At 38.2% G+C, this 26,717-nt stretch overlaps 1 protein-coding gene across 2 annotated transcripts in view; it reads left to right on the top strand.

Annotated features, from left to right (window-relative positions):
• Positions 1-26,717, top strand: part of NID1 (nidogen 1) — a 46,626-nt gene that overhangs the window by 5,813 nt on the left and 14,096 nt on the right. For both annotated transcript variants that reach the window (XM_058800758.1, XM_058800759.1), the window contains 12 exons: positions 3,898-4,197; positions 5,316-5,545; positions 6,189-6,616; positions 7,501-7,650; positions 8,885-9,136; positions 10,261-10,461; positions 12,286-12,531; positions 13,501-13,644; positions 14,716-14,844; positions 17,646-17,789; positions 18,544-18,666; positions 26,384-26,608. In XM_058800758.1, coding sequence (XP_058656741.1) covers positions 3,898-4,197; positions 5,316-5,545; positions 6,189-6,616; positions 7,501-7,650; positions 8,885-9,136; positions 10,261-10,461; positions 12,286-12,531; positions 13,501-13,644; positions 14,716-14,844; positions 17,646-17,789; positions 18,544-18,666; positions 26,384-26,608 — 2,572 coding nt within the window. The remainder of the gene's footprint in view (positions 1-3,897; positions 4,198-5,315; positions 5,546-6,188; positions 6,617-7,500; positions 7,651-8,884; positions 9,137-10,260; positions 10,462-12,285; positions 12,532-13,500; positions 13,645-14,715; positions 14,845-17,645; positions 17,790-18,543; positions 18,667-26,383; positions 26,609-26,717) is intronic.

The raw sequence follows: 26,717 nt of genomic DNA, 5'->3' as shown, positions 1-26,717 counted from the left end.
AATAGTTGGTCATGTTTGTATGGAAAGCTTTGTTGCTTTAAGTAACTTCACTTTATTATAAAAATAAATTCAAATTTTCTAAACATTTTTTTTATGCAGAAATAGTCAAGTCCATAAAATGCCTAGTCATTGATCAGGGAAAAAGTGCCTCATTTTTTAGAAGCTTTAAATTTTTTGTTGTACATATGGAGATACAATTTTTCTTTTAACAGAAATACTCCTTACTTTGAATTCTTCTTCTCACTTGGTTTTCAAGGTGGACCTATAATCGTGTGTGTGCATTATTGGTTCTGCTACAAACCACAAATGTATGTTAACTATGTGTGTAATCCAGAAGTTTAACATGCTAAAAATATATCTATGTTAGTTCCTGTCAATTTAAATAGTGTTATACCCTAAAAGGAAAGACTACTCTAAAGCTTGTCTTTAGACAACGCCCACCTGAGGCCTCTTTTTTCCCCCTTTCCCTTTTGACAGGAATGATGCTTTGATGGAACCCAGTACTTACCCCAAATTACTTCTCTTTATTTTGGGATTCACACTTCACCCTGCATCTTTCAAGGTCACAAACATAGGATTAAGTTAAAGGAGTATTCACTGTCTTTGTCAATATAAATGTGTTGTTGAATCTGAAAGCTAAAAACATTTTTTCATTATTCACAAATATCTTTTTTTGCTTTAAAAATCTCTGCACAAATTGAGCAGCTTGTTTATTTATTTTCATGTGATGGCTTGCAAATGTTTTCTGGGTTATAGAAACATTGCCTTAAAGCTGAACTGTGTCACTTAAAAACTTCCTTTAAAAATGAGGTTTGCATTTCCTTAATAAATTTACTTTTTACATTACATTTTTTAGCAAATAGGAAAGATATAGCTAGATGCATGTCACTAAGAGGTGAAAAGAGGAGGGCCATTTCTTCTGGCTTCTTCTTTATTCTGCAGTCTTAACTATTCCTGATTGTATTTTCTCTTAATGCTATTTTAATCCTTGCCATAAATGGGGGATCATGAAGCTGCAAAATCTACACACACCAGATCTGATGAACACCATGGAATTTGTTTAAAATACCTCAAACTCCAGTCATCTCTCACAAGAGGATTTAGGAGAGGGCAGGGCTGTTTGTGTAAAAAAAAAAAAAAAATGTAAGAAAGCAGAAGGAAAACTTTAAACTCCCACTAAATTTATGACTTTAAAGAGGGAGTGCATCTCTTTGCTAAAAGTTCTTAGCAAGCAGGCTGTAATGTCCACCACTCTCCATTCTGTCTTCCAGTGGTATAGTATAATTCATGGGTTTTTATGTTCAGGTCATGTTTTAGCTTTGCTTTACAGGAATATGAAGACTTTTCTAGTGTGTACAGATGTTGTAGGAGTTCTGGGAACTTTTCTGGACTAGATTTCTCTTATAGATCCAACTCTAGTTGTAGGGTCTATAATTAGGCAACCCATGCTGTCTTTTTAGTTTTTTATTCCTCAGATCTATAGCTCACCTATAGGGTCTGTGGCCACTGTCAAGTCATGAATGAGTAGTATAAAAATTTTCACATTCAGCTTCTTCTCCCCCTTTCTAACATGACCTGCTTGCCCAACATGTTTGCATAGATTATTTACTGCTTATATACCTTAGATATACTGTTCATGCATAAAGCCAACTCACCGATTTTTTTACATGATCTTAACTTTTTAATATTTTACACTCTAGCTACAAATGAAATTGTACATCTGCAGAAAATACAGTCAGCATATGTCGAGCCACTTTTAAAATACATTCTGATCTACTGTGGGAACTATTTGCCAAGTTTAGCTAATGGTTTGTGATAAGCATTATCCAGTTATACACCAAGCTGACTGACCAATGGTCTGTGACATGCTCTGACCCTCTGGATAGCCAAAGGAGAGTTCAAGGTACAGGTGTTTCTTGTGTCTGGAGGAGTGCTCTGTATCATGATCATACTACACTTTTTCTGATTTACTGTGTGTAACAGCAGTGGTCGTCCAGATTTTAAAGGTGTTGCCAAGGCGCAAGTAGCCAGCATCCTTGTTGGGCTTGCACAGACCACAATTTCTCTGTGAAGAATGTGTGGGCTCCCACTGGCCTCCTTGTTTACCAAATTAAGTGGAAAAGGTTGAAGAAATATGTGGAGATCACAATAAAGAGTGATTCAAGACAGAGAGCAGCTCTTAGCCAGGGAGTGCATGAGTAGATTGGGGGCCTTCATTCTGGAGGAGAAATTACATAGTGGGAGAGACTGGGTAGGATTTTTGTATGTCCCAATACAAAAATTAGGGCCATCAAATGAAGGTGGAAGCCAGACTGAAAACAAACAAAAGTAGGAGACCTGAGTCACAAATTCGTGGAGTTCCTTTTTATGGATTTTGTGGATGCACAGAGTTTGTATGTGTTAAGGGAAGACTCAACAAATATGAGAAAGACATCCACTGAGGAAAAACAGTCAAACCACAGGGAATCCCTGGATGTGGATGCAGTTGGAGGCACGCTGGAGAAATATGTGCATGTCTTCTTTTGCTGAATCTCTAAGTGGCAGGCTACTGGGCTAGGTGGCCTTGGAGTTTGAGTCAGCAGCCGTTCTGACCCACTTCTAGGGATTTGTAAAGATTTTATCATGTTGACAGTATCTTGACTGTACAAAGAGATCCAGCAACAGTTTGTTCTTCTTGGACTTACAAGAATCCTTTCTGTGGGAGATTGCAGTTTTAATTTCATAGCTTATAGTGACAGTTCTGGGACCTCTGTCCCATTTTGAGTCCCTTGTGTATGTCGCAGCAGCTCTAGAGTGAGCACCTGGCTGCCTGCAGGTGTGTCCTGTTAGCAGGCAGTCCAAGACTTGGAGGTGGATTTGTATGGGGCTGAGTCAGTGCCAAGCACAGCTGGTGGAAGGGCCAGGCACAAAAAGCTGTGTGTGAGCGCTTTGTGCAGACCCTCAAGGCCTGACACCTGCAGTCTTGCTCACTGCTGGTGTGTGTGTGTGAGAGCCAGCTCTGGTTTGCCAGTGGAGTTTGGCTGTCACACTTGGATGTGCCCTAGCACCTATGTATGTATGTATTTGTCTCTGTTTTAGTCAGAGGTGGCTGACTGAATCCTCATCTCAATGATGGGTTCCATCTCCCTGAGTCAGTACCTATGCATGTGCAGACCAAGAGTTTCACTTACATATGTAAATTCCTTCCCCCAACCCCCTTCAAGTATTAGACCCATTTTCCTATCAGAGTGTGTCAGGGCACTCAGCTGTAAAGGAATTTAGAGTGTGGCCTATATCTGCTGTGGAAATTCTGTCTCTTAGGCTCTATAGCCTCTGGTATAAGAGCTGTGCTCACAGCATGTCTTCAGAGGGAGCAGCAGCTTGTAATCCTTGCAGAGTAGCAGAGAAGTTCCTAGGAGGGTGGCTGTGGTGAAGTGAAAACCAAAGTAGCCTTGGCCAGGCAAAGAGAAATCTGTGTGTCTTCCCAAAAGTCTTTCACCCAGGCTATTACAATACGTAAGCATGGAGCAGTTTTTTGGGTTGGCATTTATGTGTGAATTGATTCTTGGCTCAGAAATTCTATCAGCTTCTGAAGCATTGGTGGGAGGGTTATGTATGTCCCTGTTAGAAGAGACAATAGGTGTCTGAAATTTAAATAGCTAAAATCTTTATCTAGGTAAAAAAGGCTGTTCTATCTGTACAGTTGACCTCTGTTTTTGGGCAACTGAAATCTCAGGACTCCCGGCATGGGATAAAAAACACACAAGCTTAAAAAACCACAGTGACTTTTTAAATACAAAACTGACTTTTGATTCAATTTCTGTTGGAATTAAAATTATAATAATGTGATCTAGAGCACATGTGTGGGAGACAGTTGTATGAACAGTATTCGTGTTATAATTTTCATCTTTTTGTTAGATTACCACTAATGGGATTATTGCAGTGAATGAACCCTCAAGTGAAGAAAAATACCTTGGTCAATTCCCAGTGAGTTTTGGGGCTATTGCTCCTTTTATGGCTGACCTGGACACAACAGATGGACATGGAAATGTGTACTACAGAGAAGATTCATCCTCGGATGTCTTGCAACTCGCATCAGACTATATCAAAAGAGGTTTTCCTGAGGCTGCTTTTGATCCCAGCAGTGTTGTTATTGTTACCTGGAAGCTTGTGGCTCCTTTCCAGGCAGCAGGAGAAGATCATGCTTTGGAAGAAAAGGTGAATGTTAATCAGAGCTTTAAGTCATGTTGGACACACGCTCAGCTAAAGTGTTACAGTGTTGTAACACTAACCTTTTGCTTTGAAGACTTGAAGTTCTGTGTTTAAATTAATTCTGCAGACCTAATAATGTATATCATCGTCAGAAAGGCTGCAGCAAAATAGAAGTTTCCACAACTTTTACTTGAGATTTATTTTAATAATGTTTTATTAATTCAAAAGGTAATGCTTGAAACTACATAGCTGATTTAGTTGTGTTTCCTAATGACTCTTACTTTGAATGTTAAATGTGTTGTGGTAATAACTGAACCAGAATATCCTGACCTCTCTCTGTGAAATATAATCCTGCTGGCTTGTGTTTTTCAGAAGACTTTAGTAATTTTGACACCAAACTATGTAAAATCAGGTAACTGTATGGACTAGTAGGATCTTAAACCCATTTGAATAGATGATATTGCATTTAGCAAAAGCTCATGTTTTGTAGCTAGTATTGGGTTAAGAAACAGCTAAAGGTCATTTTTATTATTATTCACAAATCATTTTCCCCTTTTTAAACCATGCAGGTACTATCCTGCAAGGACATGTAACTTTGTATACCATTATCAAAGTTGATTATAAAGTTTGTATTACAGTTATCAAAGTTGAGGGGAACATTACTTAGCACATCTTTTTATGTCAACATCTAATTTTTTTTGCTGAACTTGGCACAAGCGTTGTGTTTATAGTAACAATACTGCACCCTGATAGCAATGAACAACTGATGTCTGAGGTGCTGTCCCAGTGGTTCCTACAGCAGGCAGGAGTGTTCCTGTGGGAAATTACTTGAGCAACATGAAACTTGAACTTCAAACATTCTGTTTACAGAATTTTTTATTTAGTCTAGCACATCACTTCTGTTATTTTAAGGAAATGAAATCGCATCCTATAGCACTACAGAAGTTAAAATTGTTATGCTTTGGGCAGCCTATCTGACTATTTCCTACAGATTTGATTTACTTTTGATAACTTTTTCTTTTTAATGAAAATTCTGATTTTCATTTTGCATTTAAAAAGAAAAAATTACTTTTTCTTAACTATTTTGATGTGAGTAAAGGTTTGTTAATTTTTTTTTTCCACAGAGAAACACATTCCAGGCTGTCTTAGCCTCTTCTGATTCCAGTTCCTATGCTATTTTCCTTTATCCAGAAGATAGCTTGCAGTTCTATAGCACATACTCCAAGAATGACAATGAAAATATTCCTGCTATCGTTGGCTTTAGTCAAGCCTCTACAAACTACTATTTTTGGGAAAAGCCAGGATCCTACAATGTCATTGCTGAAGATGAAGACAGCATTAGAAACCTTGTCAAGTATGTTTTTTTCTTTGTTTAAACTCCTCAAGAAAACATCAGAGTTCCATGGTTTTCTTAATTGTAGCATGAATCAATGAGAACTAATAAGATCCCATTAGCCATTGCATGAGAAGTCACAAGATCTGCCACTGATAAATATCCACCCTGTTGAGGACTTTGGTGTAATTTGTTAAAAGTCCATATTCCCATTGTTACTGGTAGGAATTCCAGTATACTTAGTTCTTCTGTAAGTAGTACCACTTAGACTTCAACTCTTCATAATCTATCCAGGGCAGGTTGTTTTTGTGAGTGGTGTTTGTGAAAGAAAGAGTGAACTAGCAAGAAAGGGAATGAGCTAGAAAGTTTTAGTAAGTGGTAGCAAGATCTTGGTGGCCCTAAAATCTCCTTCTGATCTCGTCCTCCTTGGAGACAAGAAAGTTAGAAATTCTCAACAGAGCTCTGGTTGAGGAGAAAAAAAAGTGTTACCCAAACTGTCAGGGGTTTTCCACAGCTGAATAAACTGTACCTGTAGGTAAATATGTAATGTAGGTAAGATCATTAGACAGTTTTGTCCTGACACTTTTCAGTGAAGGATAACATTGTGTGTAGGCTAGAAATACCACACAGCTTGTTTTATTTGGCCTGTGCTTCTATTTGACAGAAGCAGCAATGCTGGGAAGCAGGGCATCTGGGTGTTTGAGATTGGCAGCTCATCTGACAGTATTGTGCCTGCCAACATCAGCAATATTTTGGAGAGCGTAGAGCCCAGCGAAGAAGACCAGGAGATGACTTCTAAGCCCTTTATGTCTGACTATGGTTCCACTGAAATAACACAGCAGTACATCACAAGTAGCACGGACAGCACTGAAGAGGATCAGCACCTTGTCACATACAGTGTTCCTCAGCTCGCTGCAGAAGACTTTCTGACTTCATACCAAGATGTAACAGGAACACCTTCAACTGAGTCTTTTTACAGTCCTCAAAATTTCCCGACAGCAAAAGCTCCACCTCGCCACTTTCGCATCCAGCAGTTCCCCCCACAGCCACCTCAAGTCATAGATGTGGAAGAATTTGATGAAACTGGAATAGGTAAGGTCTTTTGTGCAGTTGAGCTTCTTCTAACCTGGACAGGCTGCAAAAAAGACATGTGAAGGAAATTGAATTACCAAAAAACCAATGTTTCCTTTGCATTCGCTTAATATCTGAAAATCTGGACACATCATAAGTTTGGTTATTTATTGAGGTGGTTAATTTGGATGTCACCTCAGATGCAGTTTTTGCCAGTCTAGTAAACTAGTTCCCTAGTCAAGCTCACAGACCTTTCTCAGATGTGTTACTGAATAAGATGATTTAATAAAGGTTGGGAATAGAAGCTGTTGTAATTTTTTTTGGCTAGGATTTCATGGCCTCAAGTCTTAGAAGGGTGGAACTAGCAGTTCTGAGTTCTAATAAAGCATTTTTAGAAATTTCAGAAGAGTGTGACTGACAGCCCAGATGTTAATTTTTTCCTGAAGCAGGTGTGAGAATTGTGATCTTCACTAAATAACAGGGTAAAACAGTTAGGATTATAGGGTGCATCAGTTGCTGCATGGTCCTGGGTACTGTACTGATATGTTTTGTTCTAAAGTCCCCTTTTTGTTTTGATTCAGAAACAAGGACAAAATAAAATTATGTGTTTAGCTTTGACAGGAATTTTAACTGATCTGTGTTAATGTAGATCTGCTGAAGTCAGAATTAAACAATTTTCCAACTAAATAATTCAACAGCTGATGCCCTGAGGTTTACTACAAAATAGTAGGTAGTTTTCTGCATATTGCAAGGTAAACCAATACCAATTGCAGTAGTTTGCTTTCCTTAAAGAGAAAATAAAAATCTGGTCAAGTGAACCCAGAGATACTTTTAAACTAGTCCAGCGATATGTGAATACCACAGTAACTGCATGAAATATAAATGTCTGGTCTTATTTTCCACAGTGTTTCGCTACCACACAGATGTCCAAGAGACCTGTGCTAACAACCGTCACCAGTGCTCTGTTCACGCTATTTGCAAGGATTATCCCAATGGGTTTTGTTGCAGTTGTATTGCTGGCTACAAAGGAAATGGCAGACAGTGTGTAGCAGAAGGTAACTGCTTTGAAATTTAGAAACATAAGCAACAATTACGTATGGAGCTCTTGAATGAGGTGACCTGTATTCAGTTCCAGAAAAGACCTGATAAAAACTTTTTGAAAGACTTATCACTGGGATATAGTGAAAGGCATTTGAATCAGTGATCTCTACTTTTTAAAATGATTTTTTGAGTGAAGCAAATTATTTTCAGTGGTCAGTTATAGGCTTTATGCATTTTAATGTGACTTTTGAAAAAATAAACTTCTGTAACTGACATAATTTAGAAGAAAACATAGTGTCCAGTGGTATTTCCTAGAATTAGTAATGAAGTTCCAATGTGTTATAATCTGATATGGTCCTCACTCTAGAAATGGACAGTTCAAAGTGATGAACAAATTAACTTTGGTCATTGAACCAAAGAGCATGGCTCCTCTTTGATTCTTAAGCTGCTTTACTAAAGGGTGATCTGCCTGATTTCTGTTAAATACCCATTTAAACTTTGTTCCCGTGTAAAACCCATAAAGGAATTTCTTATGTATACACTTGTAATCCTCATAGTGATTTGGCTCAGAGCACAGATGCATTTCAGCAACTCAAATACTGCAAGACTGTGTTTTATAAACCAGGAAAGCAAAACCTAATACTTAATCCAGTTTTATGAATTGAAAGCTTTCCGTAGAAAGAAAAGAAGGATCTGGTGATAATGAAATTAAAACTTCCATGTAGGAAATTTTAAACAGGAGAAAATTAGCAATCCAAAATAGCTACTTCTGTATAACACTGACAGTCTTCAAAATGACCAGTAGTTCAGAGCCAAGAAATGTAATAGATTAGAATAACAGGTAAATTATTCTAATGCCTAATGCCATTAGTCTCTTAATAGGGCATAAACAAATTTGTGTTCAGTGTGTATTGATATGAAGTGTGATCTTAAGGAGTTTGTCTGCCACTTATTGCCAGATACACTGTAACAGTGTTATGAAGTTATCTTTGCAGACAGAATTTTCAACGAGGATAAAGAGCATCTTTTCAGGCAAATTTGACCATTTAATCGTCCACATAAGACAAGACACTTGCATGTGTCTACGTAAGCAAGTGAGCACATGGCAATTTCTTGTCGGGACTCTGAGTATTTGTTTGCTATTTATTTCAACACTAAGCACTGAACATTGCAAACACTCTGGACATGTTCCTTGGAGAGTATGAGAATGCTGTTATTTGGTTCTGATGTGTTGTATTGATTTGCCAGGTTCTCCTCAGAGAGTCAACGGCAAGGTCAGAGGAAGAATCTTTGTAGGAAACAACCCTGTCCCAGTTGTGTTTGAGAACACTGATCTCCACTCCTATGTTGTGATGAACCAAGGGCGTGCCTACACTGCTATCAGCACAATCCCAGAGACTTTGGGGTATTCTTTACTACCTCTCGCCTCTATTGGAGGTATCATCGGATGGATGTTTGCTGTGGAACAGCAAGGATATAAAAATGGATTCAGCATTACTGGTAACTTCTAAATTAAAATAATGTTCAAAATTACTGTGCTTTCCTCTATCTTGATAGAAAAGAAATCTGTATTTACAATCAATATAGGGTGAAAACACACATCTATTCTGAGCTGCAAAATGGTTTTTTTGTAATCAAATTTCTCACTGTTTTTTCTTGTTTACAATATATAGACAGTGGCCCTTTTAATTTACTGTCAGTGTACAACAACTAAGTGTGTTAGAGAGAAGATTGACTTCACAGTTTCTCTTCAAGAAAGTGATTTTTAAAAAAATCTGTTGGGGGAATTGTTACTAGAGTGTACATAGTTACTATAAAAAGCTTCTCCTACATCTTCAAGAGCTTTAACTGGTTAAATCTCTGATTGTACCAACAGAGCAAAAGAGAAACAGTAACTTGACCTCCTGAGGGTCTGAAGCACTTTACAGAAACAGCTGCTGCATGACATGCAAATGACTTTGTTAGCTAGTTTGAGGGAAAACCCTGCTCACAATTCGAGGTTTTCATAAGAGATTAAGGCCAAATCTGGTTGGTTATGCTGCTGTGAATTCAAGCTGTAGATTCAATCTGTCCTAGCGGAACATGTGTTTCTCTTGAAAACTTGATCCTTTACAGACTTGTAATATGAATTCAGTTGAACACAACTTTTTGGTTTGGGATTTTCTTGGATTTGGTATGTTTGAAGCTTGTTCTGGAATTTACAACATACATTCCACTTGGTTTTGATTTTCAAACAGATGTACTCGATTTTGATTTTTTTTTTTAACTCTCTGTACTCCTAATGGAAATTTTCTCCAAAATGTCCTTTTAAATGGTAGGATAAAACCTACTGCTATTAGCTTAGTCAGAACTTCTTTTTAGTTTTATTAAAAAGAATGCCTCAGGGCAAGGATTTATGATTTATTATGTGCAGTGCTTAAAAAAATTTGCTTGCAGTATCCAAGTATATTATCAGTATGCCTCTGAAAGTTATTTCATTAGAAAAACAAGACATTAGCAATTGTGCTACATCAACATTTGCAGACAGTAGTAATTTATATTTTATCTATTAGAAGCAATATTTGGAATAGAAGGAATTGGAAACCTCTATTAAGTTTAGTGTTAAACCAATTCTCTTTCTTTAGGTGGTGAGTTTACACGGCAAACAGAAGTAACTTTTCTTGGCAACAATGAGAAGCTGGTTGTAAAGCAGAAGTTCAGTGGCATTGATGAACATGGTCACCTCACCATCAGCACAGAAATGGAGGGCAGAATACCTGAGATCCCATCTGGGGCATCAGTCCATATAGAGCCCTACACCGAACTCTACCACACCTCTAGTTCTGGTAAGGTTCCATAAGAATGAAATGATGAGAAAGTGCACGAAGCAGAGATTAAGACAATCTGAAGAACATTCTTTTATTACCTTTTTAACAAGTGTATTTAGGACCCTTTGACTTTTAGAAAGTTGCATTTTGTCCCTTAGGAAAAGGTTTCAAAAGAAGGTGGATTTTGAGTGGGACAATGCAAATATTTCTAATATTTTCATCAAAAAAATACAGATTTCATTTTCTCTGAACTGTTGTTTGCAAAACACTCTTGATTTCCCTTTTTGCTGACCTTTTATTAATGCTGTTGATGGCAGTGTACAAGGGGTACACTTGGGGTAAAGGTTTTTTCTCTAAGTCCACAGCCCTTTAGCCCTGTACTGGCATATAGCTTTTTGTGGTAATGTCATTAAGTGACATTACCTGTGATCTTTGTGACATTAGCTGTGATCTTTGATGAGACTAAACCCATTGTTTACCACTATATCTCTCATGAACTTTGTTACAATGACTCTGGCAAGCATTTATCAGTGTTATTTGAGCTGAATTTTAACAACCAATTGGAAATTACCTCTTAATTCCCTTATCAGTTTCCTACATTGTCTCTTCAGTAGTCCTCTCTCTCTATTCCTTTATCACAGTTTCCTAAGAGAACCATTCTTCATTCACTATTTAGAGGGCAATCTTGTTTTGCTTATTTTGCTTTCCTCTTCCTGGATAAAATGATGGGTGTTTCAATACCGAAAGTGGAGAAGTGAGGTTGGAGCGTTGCTGTTGGTCAACCAGTCCAACTGTCAATGAGATAAATATTACAGATGAAGCAGCCTGTGGTGCACATGAATTCTGGAGATACTGCACTTTTCTCCAAGGGTGCACTTTTGGTTGTTAGAGCTAGAAAATAGTGTGGTTACATCATCACTGCCTTATTTTCACTAATATCCGAGTTTGGTAGCCAGTGATGAACCTGCTTGTGCTTTGCCTTTTGTTTTGGACTGGGAGGAGGAGGAAGTGGAAGCAGCAGGAAGCTTCTGCTTTGTGCTGAACAACTTGAGAGTTTGGGCAGTATCTGCTTTACAGAACAGTTGTCTACTTGGCAGAAATGCTGTTCCCATGGAGGTAAAGTCAGGGGCCAGAGGGAGATGTCCTTCAGGCTGGATTTGATTTACCAGGACTCGAACAGCTGCAAATCTGCTGTCCTATGGCATATCTAATGGACTTAGCAGAAATCCAGCTTTAGCCAGCTGCTCCAAGTGGATTGATATAGGTGTGTTCTGGTGTCCAAACAAAGAATACTGGTGTTCTGAGGACCTTTCCTACAGTGGGAAGATCCACAAGCCCAGATCTTTTTGAAGAGTTTTGTTCACAATTTTTCCTAGTATAGAAAACTGTTATGAAGCATGCAGGAGCTCTCAGACATGCAGCTTCTTCAGGTCTCTGTTAAAATCCAAGGCTAGTAGCCTACAATAAACTAAAAAGTGGATGTAGTTTAGGCTGGTGAGATGACTGTCCTTAGCTTGGAGATCTAAAAAGGAACCTAAAGCAATCTGAGTTTGCTGAGTTCAATTTTCCTTTCATTACTTAGAAATCCACAAAGTAAAGTTGAAATTTTTAAATATGTCAAAATATATCAAATTACTCATTTCTAAAAACTGTGAGCCCTGAGAACAGAGTAAGTATACTCCAGTGTTTGTTCCTTTGCATGGAAATACATCCCCTTTTGCAGCTTCTAGCCTTTGAAATTCCCATTTGCACTACACAGACTGCATCCCAAGTCTACAGATAGCATTTGACAGGGCGCTTTTGGTCTCTGCTCTGATGAGTGTGTTTGCTGTCGTGTCGCAGTGATCACTTCATCGTCCTCGAGGGAGTACACGGTGACAGAGCCAGAAAGGGATGGAGTGGCTGCCACCTACACGGGTGCCTACCAGTGGCGCCAGACTATCTCCTTTGATGAATGCATCCATGATGACACCCCCCATTCTGCTCCTGCCACTCAGCAGCTCTCGGTGGACAGTGTGTTTGTCCTGTACAACAGGGACGAGCAGATCCTGCGATACGCCATGAGCAATTCCATCGGCCCCATCAGTGGTACGTATTTTATATAGGTATACAAATTTTGCTTTTTCTCTTTTGTAAGCAATTAAGAGCAGTCATCAATTTTTTTAGCCTGCCCTAGATGGGTGTTAATGAGTTACATGAATTAATTTCATTATTTAGTAGCAGTCCAGATCCACCAGTGAAAGAGAGAAATGGAATTGTTGAAAATTTGTATATTTACTTGAGAAAGAGAATTTAAGTGATGCCGTGTTGTTGAAATTCACTGGGGTTTATGTCTAATTCCTTGAAATACTCTCAATACACCACCTTGAATCTATTCACACTTGGATGCATGGAGTGTGTTGTTCATCTTTACCTAGTTTGTAGTTCCTTTATTCATTTTTAGGGGGGGACATTGTCTCCCCAAAAAGAGAGAAGAGAGCAAAAGAGGGGAATGAGATTTACCATGGATGAGTTTCTATAATTTATCTTGAAACATAGCATTTGTCTTTGAATTGTAGGCTGCTTTTGAAAGGTATTTTTTAGATGAGCTGTCCAAGCTTCCACTAATAACAGAAAGAAAGCAAAGAGATTATTTGAAAATGCACACCAGATAAGTATAAAACCAGGCTGTGTTCACTTTTGTTTGTTACAAAATGAAGTTCTGCTAATTAAATGAATAAACCAAGCTGTTAGGAATCGTGTTTTGAGTCTTGTGTCAGTGACTGGAAAATGCATTTTCTTTCTATCTTATTCTTTAGAGAGGTTTTTGTGGCTCTTTTTTAACTCACTAGTCCTCTGTACGAGTAACAAGGAATACAGGTGCTATTAAATACATATCTGAGATATCACCTGCAAGGCCCTTTCTTCCTGGTGCAAAAAATGTGTTTCCTTGTTTAATGTGCATTATGAGCACATTAAACCTGGAAACGCATTAAACCTGGAACCTCATTTCTGGTCTTAACTGGGTGCTATTACTTGGACAGAGTCATCAGGGCTAAATATGGTCTCTCTTGGCAGATGGTTCTGCTGATATTAACCGGAATCCTTGCTACACTGGCACTCATAACTGTGACACCAACGCCATGTGCCATCCAGGAACTGGGAATCGTTTTTTCTGCGAATGTTCAATCGGCTTCCGCGGAGATGGAAGCGTTTGTTACGGTATCAAAACACTTCAATACATTGCAAAATGAAAACTAGTGTACAATTTATATTATTTGGAGCATATTGACCCTCAGGGCTAGCCATTCCAGCAAAATAAACTGCCCTGAGAGGCTGATTTTAGGGTTAGAAGCTTGCTGGGCTATGTATCTCAATAATCAAAGTAAGCAGGTTTGACTGTCTTGAAGAGTATGTTTTCCTATCTTGCAAAGCATCTTTTCCACCCAGTTCATCTTTTTATAAAATATGTGGGAACTTAGTTGTGAGAACTTTACTGTAATGCAAGTTCTGGTTAAAATGAGTCAACTGGGTTAAAAGTTCTCAAGAGAGATGAGAAATAGGAAATGCGCATGCAGACAGAGCACAGATATGTGCAATTCATTGAAATCAGCTTTTTCACAATCTACTTTGAAAATCCATTTCTGTTCCAAAAGACTAATATTTCCCAGTTCATTCTACTCTGTATTCCTAGTGTATTTGGTTTTTGCCTTGCAATCAAAGCACAGCACTAACATGTGTTTTCAAGAAAAACGTGCATTAATGAAACGTGGCATCCCTATTACCTAAAAAAGTTTTGAGGGCTTTTAAAACCCAAAGCACAACTCTCCTCCCACTCTAACCTTTTAATCAACTTGCTAGTGAAAATGATAGCATCACTCTGTCCCTTCCAGTCCTCTGATGCTGTGAGCTGGGCAGCAGTGGATTAGAGATGTCTATGGATAATGAAGCCTTTCCTAGAGTTCATGCTAGTAGCTATTGTTGCTTCTGCTCACCTAAGGTTGCATTTTCTTTGGCTTCTCTTTCTTCTGCAATTTCCTGTGGTATCCCCTTCTTACTCCATGACAGAACTTCTCCTGCTTTGTTTTCTTCTTTTTGGTGCAGTGTAACTGAGGTCACAGTTACCTCAAAACTTATTTTCAGGTTATTAATATCTCTTAAGAGGCATGGTCTGTCCAAGCCATGGCCTAAGTACAGGAGACTGATATTAACCTAGAGTTCCCCAGTTTCTGTTTTTCTGGCATCCATATTAAATGCATTTTTGTAATAACTGAGATCCTTTCAACACCCTAGATATTGATGAGTGTTCAGAGCAGCCAGGGCTGTGTGGTAGCAATGCAGACTGCAACAACCAGCCGGGAACCTACCGCTGCGAGTGTGTTGGGGGATACCAGTTTGCGGCAGATGGGCGGACTTGTGTTGGTGAGTTTCATATTTCTGAAAAGCACTGCCCACAAGCCCTTGGGCTGTGATCCATCTCACAGGGATAGAAAACACTGCTTCATGATCTATGCTGATCTTTAGCGTGAGTGGGGTTCAGGACTTTGTACTGCAGCTCATGATTACCGGGTTTTCCTGCGTTTTCTAGGTGCTGTGCTTTGGACTTTTTGGGGATTTGTGTTTTGCTGCTTATGTCTAATCCAGAGTTCAATTTAACAGATGAGATTTCAGTTACAAACTCATCCCTTGGACAAGATAGTGTACAGCTCTAAACCAATGTGTCTTGGCTATTGCAGCTTATTCTGAAGTGATAATTTATCATGATAGAAAAGAGTTGTAGCTGCAGATCACTTCACTGTTAAAATATTTGCAATTTGGCTCTTAGCTCTTTTTTAATGGACCATTAAATATCAAATTCAGTAGTTGTCGCCTAAACTAGTTTATTTTTCTGTAATTTAACAACTTTTTTTCTGGAGGAAGCCTGAGTTAATCTGTATTTGCTAGACTAAGGTTCTCCTAACAAGGGATATATTTTCTTTTTCCTCTTTGCCCTGTTTTTCACTCAAGTTGTAGAAATTCCTTTTGGAAAAAGGAATCCACAAATGGTATATGGAAGAGAGATAATGACAAATAACAAAAAAGGAATAGTGACTCTACCTCTAGAGCTGCAACTGTCAGGATAGGATGGAGATTTTTTTTTCTTGTTAGAATTTTTCTTTGCAATCTGTAATTCTGTACCAAAAAAATCTATTCACACTCTACCAGTATGGCTGGAAGTTCCTTTTTCTTTTGGAAAGAAGTGATAACAGCTGAGGATTTTTTGCTTCTGTTGTGACAGCTTTGTGGGGGAAGTTTAGCTACCCTTTGATCAGCTAATGCATCCAGGTCATTGCTCATTATAGAAAAGACTCTTCTTCAGCAAAGAGTGAGGAGCCTTCATCTTACAGCAGAGAGATGCATTACTTTCCTGGAGTTTGTGACTTTGCATGCTGCAAAGTCTTTACACTCTCTCACAAGCCAAATTTCTCTGCTCCAGTATGAATTACAATTCATGTCTGTTCCCTAAGTCACAGTGCACCCTAATTCTCTTTCTCACAGAACAGTCAGAAAAAGCAGCTCCTTCTACTAAGGCCACTGGAAGGGATAGGGTGAGATGTGGAAGAGCAGCTTTATGTTCCTTCCGTTATGTCCAACACTGAAGTTTTGTGACTTGGACCTGAAAGGGAACATTCTTCCCTCCAGCCATGACCTCACCAGCTTCACTCTACCAGTTTCCCATGAAGCTGATGTTCCACTTTTAGCAAGTGCTAAGTAATTCCTTGCCCAGTTTGAACGATTTCAGTTTGATCCCTTCCTTCAACTAAAAACAAATTGCATTTTTAAGGCTAAAGAGAGGGAAGATAAACTCTAGTTTCCCAACTGATTGAAAATAGATGTCATGATAATCTTTTCGTGGTCGAGGGTCTTATAACCTACCAAGAATATGAACCCCAAAAGGGGTAACAGCAACCCTCTGTGCTTTTGCAATTTGCTATGGGATAGCAGCTCTGACTCAGCTCCTTTGGAACCAGCCCTTTTTTTTCATACCAGCTGTGTGATTCACTAAGTAGCTTTATAAGAGAGTTGTAAATAAATCTTGTCCTCCTCTTTGTAGGATCAGAAACAGAAAGACTTGGAGACTCCCTTTGAGCTCCAACTCTTACCTTATTTATTTATAATACTGTTTTTAATGAATTTCTTTTTAATCTGAAACTTACTTCATCAAATAAAGATATTAATGATTCTAACAATGATGTCATTTTCTCCAGAGAAACAGACAAAATGAGTGTTTTCAGATATGGCTCTGATAGAAGATTTTTATTTCCCTGCTGACACTGTGGTAGTTTCCATCTGTGTGCTGTGATGAAATGAACGTTGTAGACTCATGTCTTGGCCCCTTTTCAAATCCTTGTCATAACTGTGTAAAGACAGCCTCAGTGTTTTAGCAGCCTCTGTTTGAGCAGCTGGAACTCTATTCCTAGATGTGCACACTGGACACTTTTTTTTTCAGGCTCAAAATTTTTGTAGTATTTTACCTCTTCCTGTTTCCAGTACCATGATTTCCTTCCCTGTTCTCTGATGTTATAGGTAAGCATAGACAGAGCTCCAGCAATTTCTTAAAACAGTTTATGTGCAAAGTAGTGCAGTGCTTTGAGAGCCACAGCTGTGAACATGAGAAAGTTATGAAAAGCTGCAGGTCTGGTCCCAGATCTCTCCAGTAGTTGACAAATGTTTTTATCTTCCATTGAGTGAGTCACAGCTCCTATTTGTTGCCAAGTGACAGCAGCCCTGGGTCAGTACTAGGTTAGTGTAGCAGGTCATCTAAATAATTCCCAATGCAGTGAACTGGCCACTTAGCTAACATGTGAGTTAGCTCAGTGAGATGCCTTACATTTCTTCATTCAGGACTCCTTTTCACAACCAAAGCTGATATGGATATTGGGATCTGTCACTATGGTAGTTTTTCTGCCCCTTTCTATATTAGCAAGCACCTGTGAGGTGCTGAGGACAGTCAATTCATTGTAAGACATTAATAAGATTTAACATCACTGAAAGGGGAGATTTCAGAGGAAAAAAAAAAGGAAGAAGTCCCAATCCCCAAGCAAAAACCCCTCAGTTCCTTGTTTCCTTTCTCTCCTGTAATCTTTCACAGATGTTGTTCTCTTGTATGAACTTACTATGAGGCTTAGACTGAGAAGGAAAGTTCAGATTTTCATCTCCTCTCTAACACATTTAACCTGCAGCTGTGGAGCATGAGGTAAACCACTGCCAGAGGGGCACACACAACTGTGACATTCCTCAGCGTGCCCAGTGTGTGTACACCGGAGGGTCTGCCTACATCTGCACCTGCCTCCCAGGCTTCTCCGGAGATGGGCGAGCCTGTCAGGGTGGGTAGCACCATTTATTCTGGGGCTTTGATACTCTGCATTGCACTGCTGGGCTGCTCTTTGCTGTGTCCTATATCTACTTGTCATCTCAAGTAAGAAATTTCTTAGTCTGCGTTCCTGAGGCAGAAATTTTTATTAAGCATTTCTCTTTTCCTCCTCTCACTTTTGAATTTACTCTTCAATGTTTGATTCATAGAAGGTCCAAGATGAGACAACTGCAGGAATCTGCAGCTGCAGACCTTTGTCTGCTGCAAGTGTTTGCACTGTATTGGTTTAAATTACAAATGTGGTGAAACATAATACTCTGATTATATATTAAAAAAAAATTGCATTCTGTTTCATGTCAGTCTGAGTGCAGTGGGGGAGCTTTACCTAATTGCGTGTTGGAAACATGGCTAACCAAATCCTACTTCTCTTGCTATGTTAAGTCATTTCTTCGGGAAATATGGACATGTATGTCTAAAATACTGTGTGAGTTAATAATGTCTATTACCCTTTGGGATAGGGGAATCCTGGGATTTGCTGAGATAGAGGTACTAAAATACAGGCATGCTACCCCTTCCCCTTCTTCAGCCCCCTTTTTTTATCTCCCTTGCATTTCTCTACTAGATGTATTTCCCAAGAACTGTCTGTATGTCTAATCAGTTACCCTAAAATAGGAGCCTGAAAATGCGATAGGTTTGTACTTAATTTCATCACTCTGATTTGTCCATCAGAAGGAGCAGTCACCTGAGATTGATCTTTTCTTTTACAGATGTAGATGAATGTCAACAGGGCCACTGTCATCCAGATGCTTTCTGCTACAACACTCCCGGGTCCTTCAGCTGCCACTGTAAGGCAGGTTATCGTGGGGATGGTTTCCGATGTGTGTTAGGAGGTAAAATTCTATAGTTCTTGAAAGTTGGACCAGAAATATAATTTGGGATTTGGAGGATATATATCTTAATTTTGTTCCCTTCTGAAACAGAGTGACTTTGTTCTTCCCAAGTCTTTCAGGTTTAGGACTTTACCAAGCTTGTGTCAAAACTGTATCTTGACTGCTATCACTTTTTCATGATGTCCTGTTCAATGTCCCATTTTATGCTTTGTTTATTCTATCCCCAGCAGTTTTCAGCCCCAAGCTGATACTATCTTTTGAAGTTGCCTTGTGTAAAGGTTTGACTGTGGGGGTGATTTGGTTTGCATACTCAGTAATCGCTTACCATAAAATATCTGGAATTGTTGGCAAATGAATGCAATATTTACAGGAGAAAAGTGAAAAATTAGACCAAAGTCACGAGGCTCTTGTCTGCAGTAAGATCTAGATGCCTACATGCCACATACAGCCTGTGGTCTAGAAAGACTACAGTTTCCAGCTGGCACTTACTTGTTTCTATATTTATCCAGATTATTCTCTATTTAGGAGGAAGTTCTTTACCCTCGCACTTGTGTTTCTCCATTGTACTTTGAAGCTTGAGGTATAAAACTCATCTTGAAGGTGTGCTACAAAAAAAAAAAAAAAAGAGGAAAGAATATTGTAGCACAAGATAGTGTTGTTATATTACTTTCATTCAAAAGCATGGCAAACCTATGGGACAGCACTCAGGTTTTGTAGATGGTGAATATTTCAGCCAGGAAATAAACCCTAACTTCTCAGTATATTCAAACCAAATTTGTCTTCTCTAAGATTCTTGCTGGTGGGCATTTCTCAAGAGACTGAAACTCAAACTGTGCAGTCAAGAGAAACAAGAATATCCTAGAGCCAGAAGGAGAGAAAGGGTTTGGGTGTCTTGGTTGGGTTGTTTTGTTATTTTTTAATAGTGGAGGTGCTTGCTTCAACGTGCTTGTCAGTGTGGCATGATGTTACTACCTGAGGCTTAATATTTTTATTTAGCCTCTATACTCCCTAATTCTGAATTTCTGACCTTTTTTTTCCCCACAATTGGATGCTCAGCTTTTGAAATCAAAAGACAAAGGATTGTATGGAGGAGAGAAAAGAACATCACAAAGATGATTCTAGTTTTAAATCATATTTACATGACAGTTCACCATGTGCACAGTAACGTGTTATGTGAAATCACCCAGTGCTTGTAGATTTTTATATCATAGGTAAATTCCAGGAGGATTTCTGATGTTTAATTCTGAGGCATAGCTTTCACCACTTTGTCCATCTTTTAATATAATTTTTAACTAACATTTCATGCACAATTACCCATGTGTGTTTTCATTTTAGTGCTAGATGAATGAGGAACTAACTGGTGTTTATGACCTGTGTCAAAATATTTAGCTAACTATCAAGCTGATAAAATTATTTCTACTGGAGAAGAAACTTGATGTGAATAGCTTGAAGCAAATCAAACCTTAAAGCTTCCAGTTCTTCAGGCAGAAATGTAGAGGCAAAAACATTGCTTTCATGTCTGCCACATGCCCTTTGTAGATGAAACAGGTGGTTTGGTAGACTGATATTTGCAATCTACCAATTAACTTTATTACAGGGACACAATTAATTTCTTCTGAGTGTATGTGATGATTTGCTTAAGTAGAGGGTTGTTTTGTTATTCTTAACACCTTTTCTTATGCAGTGGTTAGTGTGTCTACTCAACTGCTAAGCACATGGTATTATTTTGTAGTTACTTTATTTCCTACTTATCGTGTACACTTTTTCACATTCTGTGCTTAACATAATTGTCTTGAATAGGGATTTTTCCATGTCACAATTTTAATAACAGTAACAAAATATTTTTAAGAATTTTGTCTCTACTGTTTTAGTGGGTGGAGATCTGCTAACAAAGACTAACAAATATGAAGACTAACAAAGCTGCCAGGCTTTGTTAGTCTTCATATATGCCTCACTGATATTCTTTTTAATACAGTTTTGTATTACCAGTAGAAGACAGGCTTTTAGAAACACAGTATCAATTATCTCTGCTCATTAAATGTTCTGAGCAGTAAAAAAAAAAAAAAAAAAGAGTAGATAAGAAGTCTCACTTTTGCTGAATTGTGACTGAAGTATAAAGTATTTGTGTTGCTGAGCTAGTCTGCAGCAATGGCAATGTTTACAACTTAGTGACTGCTCCCTTCTTAGAGTTAATAGAACAATAGCTGCCCTTGGGGTGTCATCTGTTGCTAAAGTTTTAGTGCTTCTAGAATGGATAGATCCATCAGTTAATCATTGCCAGGGACAGAAACAAACTATACTTTCTGAAGCCTCACAAAAGTAGTTGAGTTTACTCTAGCATTGGAGTTGCTTCAGAATGGAGATTGCAGAGAAGGCTGTATTGTATTCAGCTGTAATTAGAGACCCTTTCTCCCCCTTTTTACACACTAAGGTTTTGAGGTTTTGATCTAATAAGCTTCAGTGTAGTAACCGAAGTTTTTCCTGGTTGTAAATAGTATGGAAAGTTTCATTCATCCAAATACTCAGTTCTTTTTGCTGTTCTCAGTTCCAACCCGTGTGTACAATTACTTGCTTGTTTAGTGTCTTTATTATTGTATGAAACCTACTGTTAAGTCTCAATGGCAACTCTTGAAACAAGTAGACTAACAAGAAAAATGGATTTGAATCACAGACATGGGAATGTCTGTAGGAGTGAACGGGCGTGTTAAATGAAAGAGTTAATGATGCTGGAATGTCCTGCTGCTCCCAGCTATTAAGGAAGCCTGTACTTCATTATTTCCTCACGCTTCATTTTTCCATTTCAAAAAAACCAGATGTCTGAGTGTTTCTACCCCTGCAGACCCCAGACACTGTTTACTAAACAGAAACAAGCCTGGATTCTTGGAACTAGGAACTGTTAAGAGCTGTTGTCTGATCATCTGTGTGCAACTGGTTTCACATGAGAAACACACTTACCAGGGCAAAACTGTAAGTGAGGAATTACAAAGGAAAATGAAGGGACAAAGGGAAGCTTTTTCATTTGGGTTTTTAAATTTTTTTTTCTCCAGTATCTGAGGACAGCAATTAAAAATGTCAGTATAAGTCTTTGAATAAGAGAAGTCCATACATCTCAGTTTCTCATCCTTTTATTCAGCTTCCATCTTTTTTTAAGAGAAGTCCATAAATAATTTTATATGTGGCTGCTACAAAAGCAATCATCTATGGCTAAAAAAATTCCTTGAGTATTTGTATATGGCTTTAATTTGCTTTTTTCTCCATTCTGTTTCTTTCTTTACATATGTGAGAAATATGTACATGTATGTTTTTCATCTCATTTTTCCATATTCATGCTACTACATTTTCATTTTTATCCATAATCTATTTCAGTGACTTTTAAATTCCAGGTTTCTTCTGGTAATTCATTAATCAACTGAAAAAAAAGTTTAATACTCATAAAATACAAATTGATTCTTCTGAAGAATGATCATTTAGCTGAGGTTCAGGATGCACCATTCTATGTATTTAGTCTGACTTGTGCTGTGTTCCACAGTACATAAATTCTTCATTGCACCTTAATTCTCTCTGTTCTGCTCTACAGCTTCTGTCTTAGGAGCATTCTTCCGTATACTCATTCAATTTCTCACTGTTCTTTTGAACTGTGGTTGCCAGAGCTGGATGCAGCATTTCTTAAATCACCTCCCCATCCTAATACTCTTCTCTGTGCCTGTATATTCCCTGTGTATATGCTGAATTATTTTTTATACCCTCTCACAATCCTTACACCACCGAGCTATGATCTACTGATAGCTTTTTTGGGTTGTAATTTCAAAGATTAATCTATCTTTAGAGGCTTGTCTACACAGTTTATTCCAAGAAGCATAACTCTACATTTACATCCTGTCCTTCTCATGTGGCCTGTTTCACATCTACAAATGATGCCAGCTATGGTTGTAGATCTTCCTCTGGAATCCAAATGATGGAATTAAATTTCTTAATAGGGAAATTTGCAAGCAATACTAAAGCAATATGGGAATTTACCAAAGATACCACTAGTTCATGACTCTTGACTTCTGACTCAGATTATTTCTTTCAGTTTTTAATTATTTGCCAAATTAAGTGCTTTGTTTCAAAAATCATACAGTCCTGTGGGCATAAATAGTGCACCATAGGAAAACACAAAGCTGTTAGGTTGGTGTATTACCTTCAGCAGTCAAGCATCCACTGCAGCAAAATGTAGAGAGAATGGGGTTTTACTTAATTTTACAGCAAATGCTGATTGGTAATGTTTAAATTCATACACTGAAAAATACTGTAACTTGATCCTGCTGTTAATGAAAAGCTGATGTTCCCTCTGCTTATTTTCATCACCAACAATTACCTAGGTCCTGCTTTTACTGGTTGTTTCTTCTCTGGCAGAATGAACTAGTCCTGGTGTAACTATTTTTATCATCACTGACATGATCATTTGCCTTGCATTTCAAATATGGGTTTCAAGAATGGTAAGAACCTCCTGAAAATTAGGGCTAATTATCCCTGTATATGGAGCCTGAAACAGGTGTGGCTTGTTTCCCATTTGCTACAGTCAGGTGCAGTAGGTGTAACAGCACCATTACACCAGGTAGGTGTTATTTGCTCTTGGCACTGCCAGTTGTATTTAATGGACTTTTTCTTCATGCCAATCACGAGATCAGAGAACTCTCCTAATCCTAATTGTTCTGTATCTTTAAAGAGTCTTGACTGGATGCAATACTACAGTACTTACATTAAAGGCAGGCTTGCTAAGAAAGAACATTTAGGCTGCTCTAGTGAAGGAAATTTACTTTCTCTTAGGTTTGTGTCTGGATGCTGGCTTAAGAAGTAGCCCTGGTGCTACCTAAATATGTGCCCTTTCTTGTTACTCATTTTGTCCAACTTCTGCTGTTAGCTCATCAAGGCAGGAAATGTGCTTTATTTGTCATGTCAATATCATCTTTCAAACTCTGTCATAGCTAGACTAATTTCAGAAAGTTATTTAATGCTATTTAAACTTGCAAAATCAGAGCATCTTCTCCTACTGTCACTGACTAAAAGGTATGGCAGTATAAGCAGTGTAAGTAGACTATTTATCCCAACCCACTGTCATCTGTATCCAATATTATTGTGCCTTCATTGTTGCACAGGCTACAACACTGGATTGGGTTTCAACTCACATTTCTTTAGGTGCCTCTTAGCTGTAAACATAGTAATCCTGGCCGTGATCCAGAGATGAGAAGAAATAAATGGAGAATGGATTCCAAGTGCTTGGTTGAACTATCCTTTAATTTAGTCACTTGTCTGATTTATAAGTTTTAATACTGGTTAAATTCTTATTAGGGAGTCAAAACATAGTGTTGAAAGGTTAAAATTATTTACTCAGCGTAGATGAACATGGTAACCCTGGCTTTCTTTCTTTTCAGAATGTCTATTTGACATCGATTACTTATTGTGCTTGATACTGTTAATAAAGTGATCACTAGTATAAGGGATTTTCATGAGCAAAAAAGTAGTAAAATACACATTTATTCCTCAAAGTGAGTGACAACAGGGTATTTGCAAATATTTTTATTTAAGTAAAAATTCAGCATTGATTTGTTTTTTAGGAAGAACCAACCATATGCTTTCAATGCTAATATTGAAAATTATTTTGTTTGACAAGTGTCTTGACTTTAGTGTTGTTAAGTGCATAAGCAGACCATTTGTGAGATTGGTTTTGATCACTGCAAGATAAGTTCTCTTAAAAAATACAATCAGAATTCCTGAGTAAAATCTGCAGATATTAATGTGAACGTTGTCTTGAAATTAGAACAGATATTGGTATTTCAAGTTGCTGATAACACTAATATATTTTGTGTAACCACTGGGTCCTACCTGGGATTGTATACACCCTCCTTTCCATAATTCACATAGAATATTGAGTAAAAAATGGTAACCTGTTGATATATAATCTATTTTTATGCGTTTCTAATGCAAAGAAGAAAAGGAACGGTTTCTACCTTTTTAATATATCCTACTGAGGAGGAGTTAATTGTGTTTCTCAAAGCTGATAGGAATGAAATTAGGATTTTTTTTTTTTCTGCACTGGACAAAAATATGCATGGGGAGTAGTTTACCAATACTCAGTGTTCCCCCTGTTTTCTTCTGTGAACGCTGCCTTTAATGAAAGTTTAGAATAAAAAAACCTGTGGCAAAGCCATCTGTTTACTGGAATCAACATTTTTTTTACCTGCATACTGCATAGGACACTGAATACATGAAAACAATCTGAGACAGATAATGGAGGCTTTCCCACAGGGCCTTGTTTTGTAAGTTGATTCAAGGCTCTCCACCACCCACATTAAAACTGATGCCAAATATTGCAGTTGTTCAGTGAGCTGTTCTCCAGTCATTTATATTTCTCTAATTATGTCCAGGTGCATGAAACTTGTCCAAAGCTTTTGCTTGCATAACTATTTTAAATATCAATAAAAACCTCCCTTCTTTTTTACAGAACAGAGATTTACACCACAACAGTCTGTAGATGCATGAGATTAGCTTTTTGCTCAGCTGGGGTCAGTCTGGTCTGAGCCACACAAAACTAATCCTGTCCTAATCCTGGCAGTGTAAAAACAAGTAAAGGATTAAATGGAATTGTAGTGTTAAAGACACTTCAGCAGACAGTTTGGGCTAAGTATTTCTAAATGTCTGTAGAAATCATTGACAGGGAAAGGATACTCTCCCATAATTACATCTTTCTCTCCCAGGGATCTCAAGTGTGTGGTAAAACCAAGCCAGATTTCTTTGTCTGGAGAAGGAAATATACTATTTTTATTGTGTTCTTTTAATTTCATTATGTTCTTTGGCTTCTAGAAGATATATTGATCCAGATGACTTTCCCTACTGCATGATAGATAATATAATAAGAAGGTGTAAATTTTAGTTCAGACTATTTTTTAAAATTGAAACATTAAGAGCCAGATCCCTGAATGTCCTGATTTGACATCTGAAAACATTTTTTCCTTTGTAGTCTCTGCAGTAATATATATGCATGTGATGTAGCCTATGTGTATGGTATGTTTCTCTGTGCTTCACCACAGAGTGGACAACTTTTCCCTCCAATTTCTTTCTTAGATCCAGAAGAATCAAATGAGTGCTCAAACTTCATAACCAAACTTTAAAAACCTAATATACATCATAGCAATTAATTGTTTCATCTCCTAAGATCCTAAGATCTGTAGAGAGTTTGGCATCTGCCTCATGTTGTGGTTTTCTCTTGTGGCTTTGAAGGGAATCTCAACTTTTAGCATTACAAAGAAACCTTCAGCCACTGTAGGGTCTGTCTAATTAGTCACATTTTAGGGCCTATGGATAATTGCCAGTGAGTAGACAGCAGGGTCAAAAGTCAGACAATGTTCTTGCTCATCTGCTTCAAGGTGTTTTCCAGCTTCTGTTTATGGCCCTTCAATGAAGGAAGATGCAGGGGACCTGTTTGTTCTCTTTCTAACTAGGCAGTGAAAGATAAAATAAGTTTAAAGCAAATGTGTCACACTTATGTAGGGCAGACTGGTTGAAGCTATTCTGAAGTCACATTCCTTCAAGGTTTGTAACAGTGTCATGTTCCACTAGAGGTAAGAATTCTTGTGTGTAGTTGGTCAGTGTATGCTAACTGTTAATGGACTGTAATTATTAACTAAAACAGAAATATTCACTGGGGTTTGTTTTGTTCTCTTGGTTTTTTCCCCAGAAGTAGAAAAGACCAAATGCCAGCATGAACGAGAAGTAGCTCTTGGCAGTGGAGGTGCTTTCTTCCCAAGGGATGTAAGAGTTGGTCACTTCATTCCCCAGTGTGATGAGCATGGGAATTACCTACCCACACAGTGCCATGCTGGCAGTGGATATTGCTGGTGTGTGGATAGGGATGGAAATGAGATTGATGGCACCAGAAGCGGTCCAGGAGTCCGACCACCATGTAAGTGGCTGAAGCAGTTGGTTCTTGAGAGTATCTCTCCATCTGAATGCGCTGTCTCCCAAATGTGGGGCTTAGTCCTTCCCCGAGATACGGCACTGACTTGGAGCAA

This window comes from Ammospiza caudacuta, chromosome 3 (assembly GCF_027887145.1).
Source record: "Ammospiza caudacuta isolate bAmmCau1 chromosome 3, bAmmCau1.pri, whole genome shotgun sequence".
Taxonomy (NCBI): domain Eukaryota; kingdom Metazoa; phylum Chordata; class Aves; order Passeriformes; family Passerellidae; genus Ammospiza; species Ammospiza caudacuta.
This window is presented reverse-complemented; position numbering and strand designations above follow the sequence as displayed.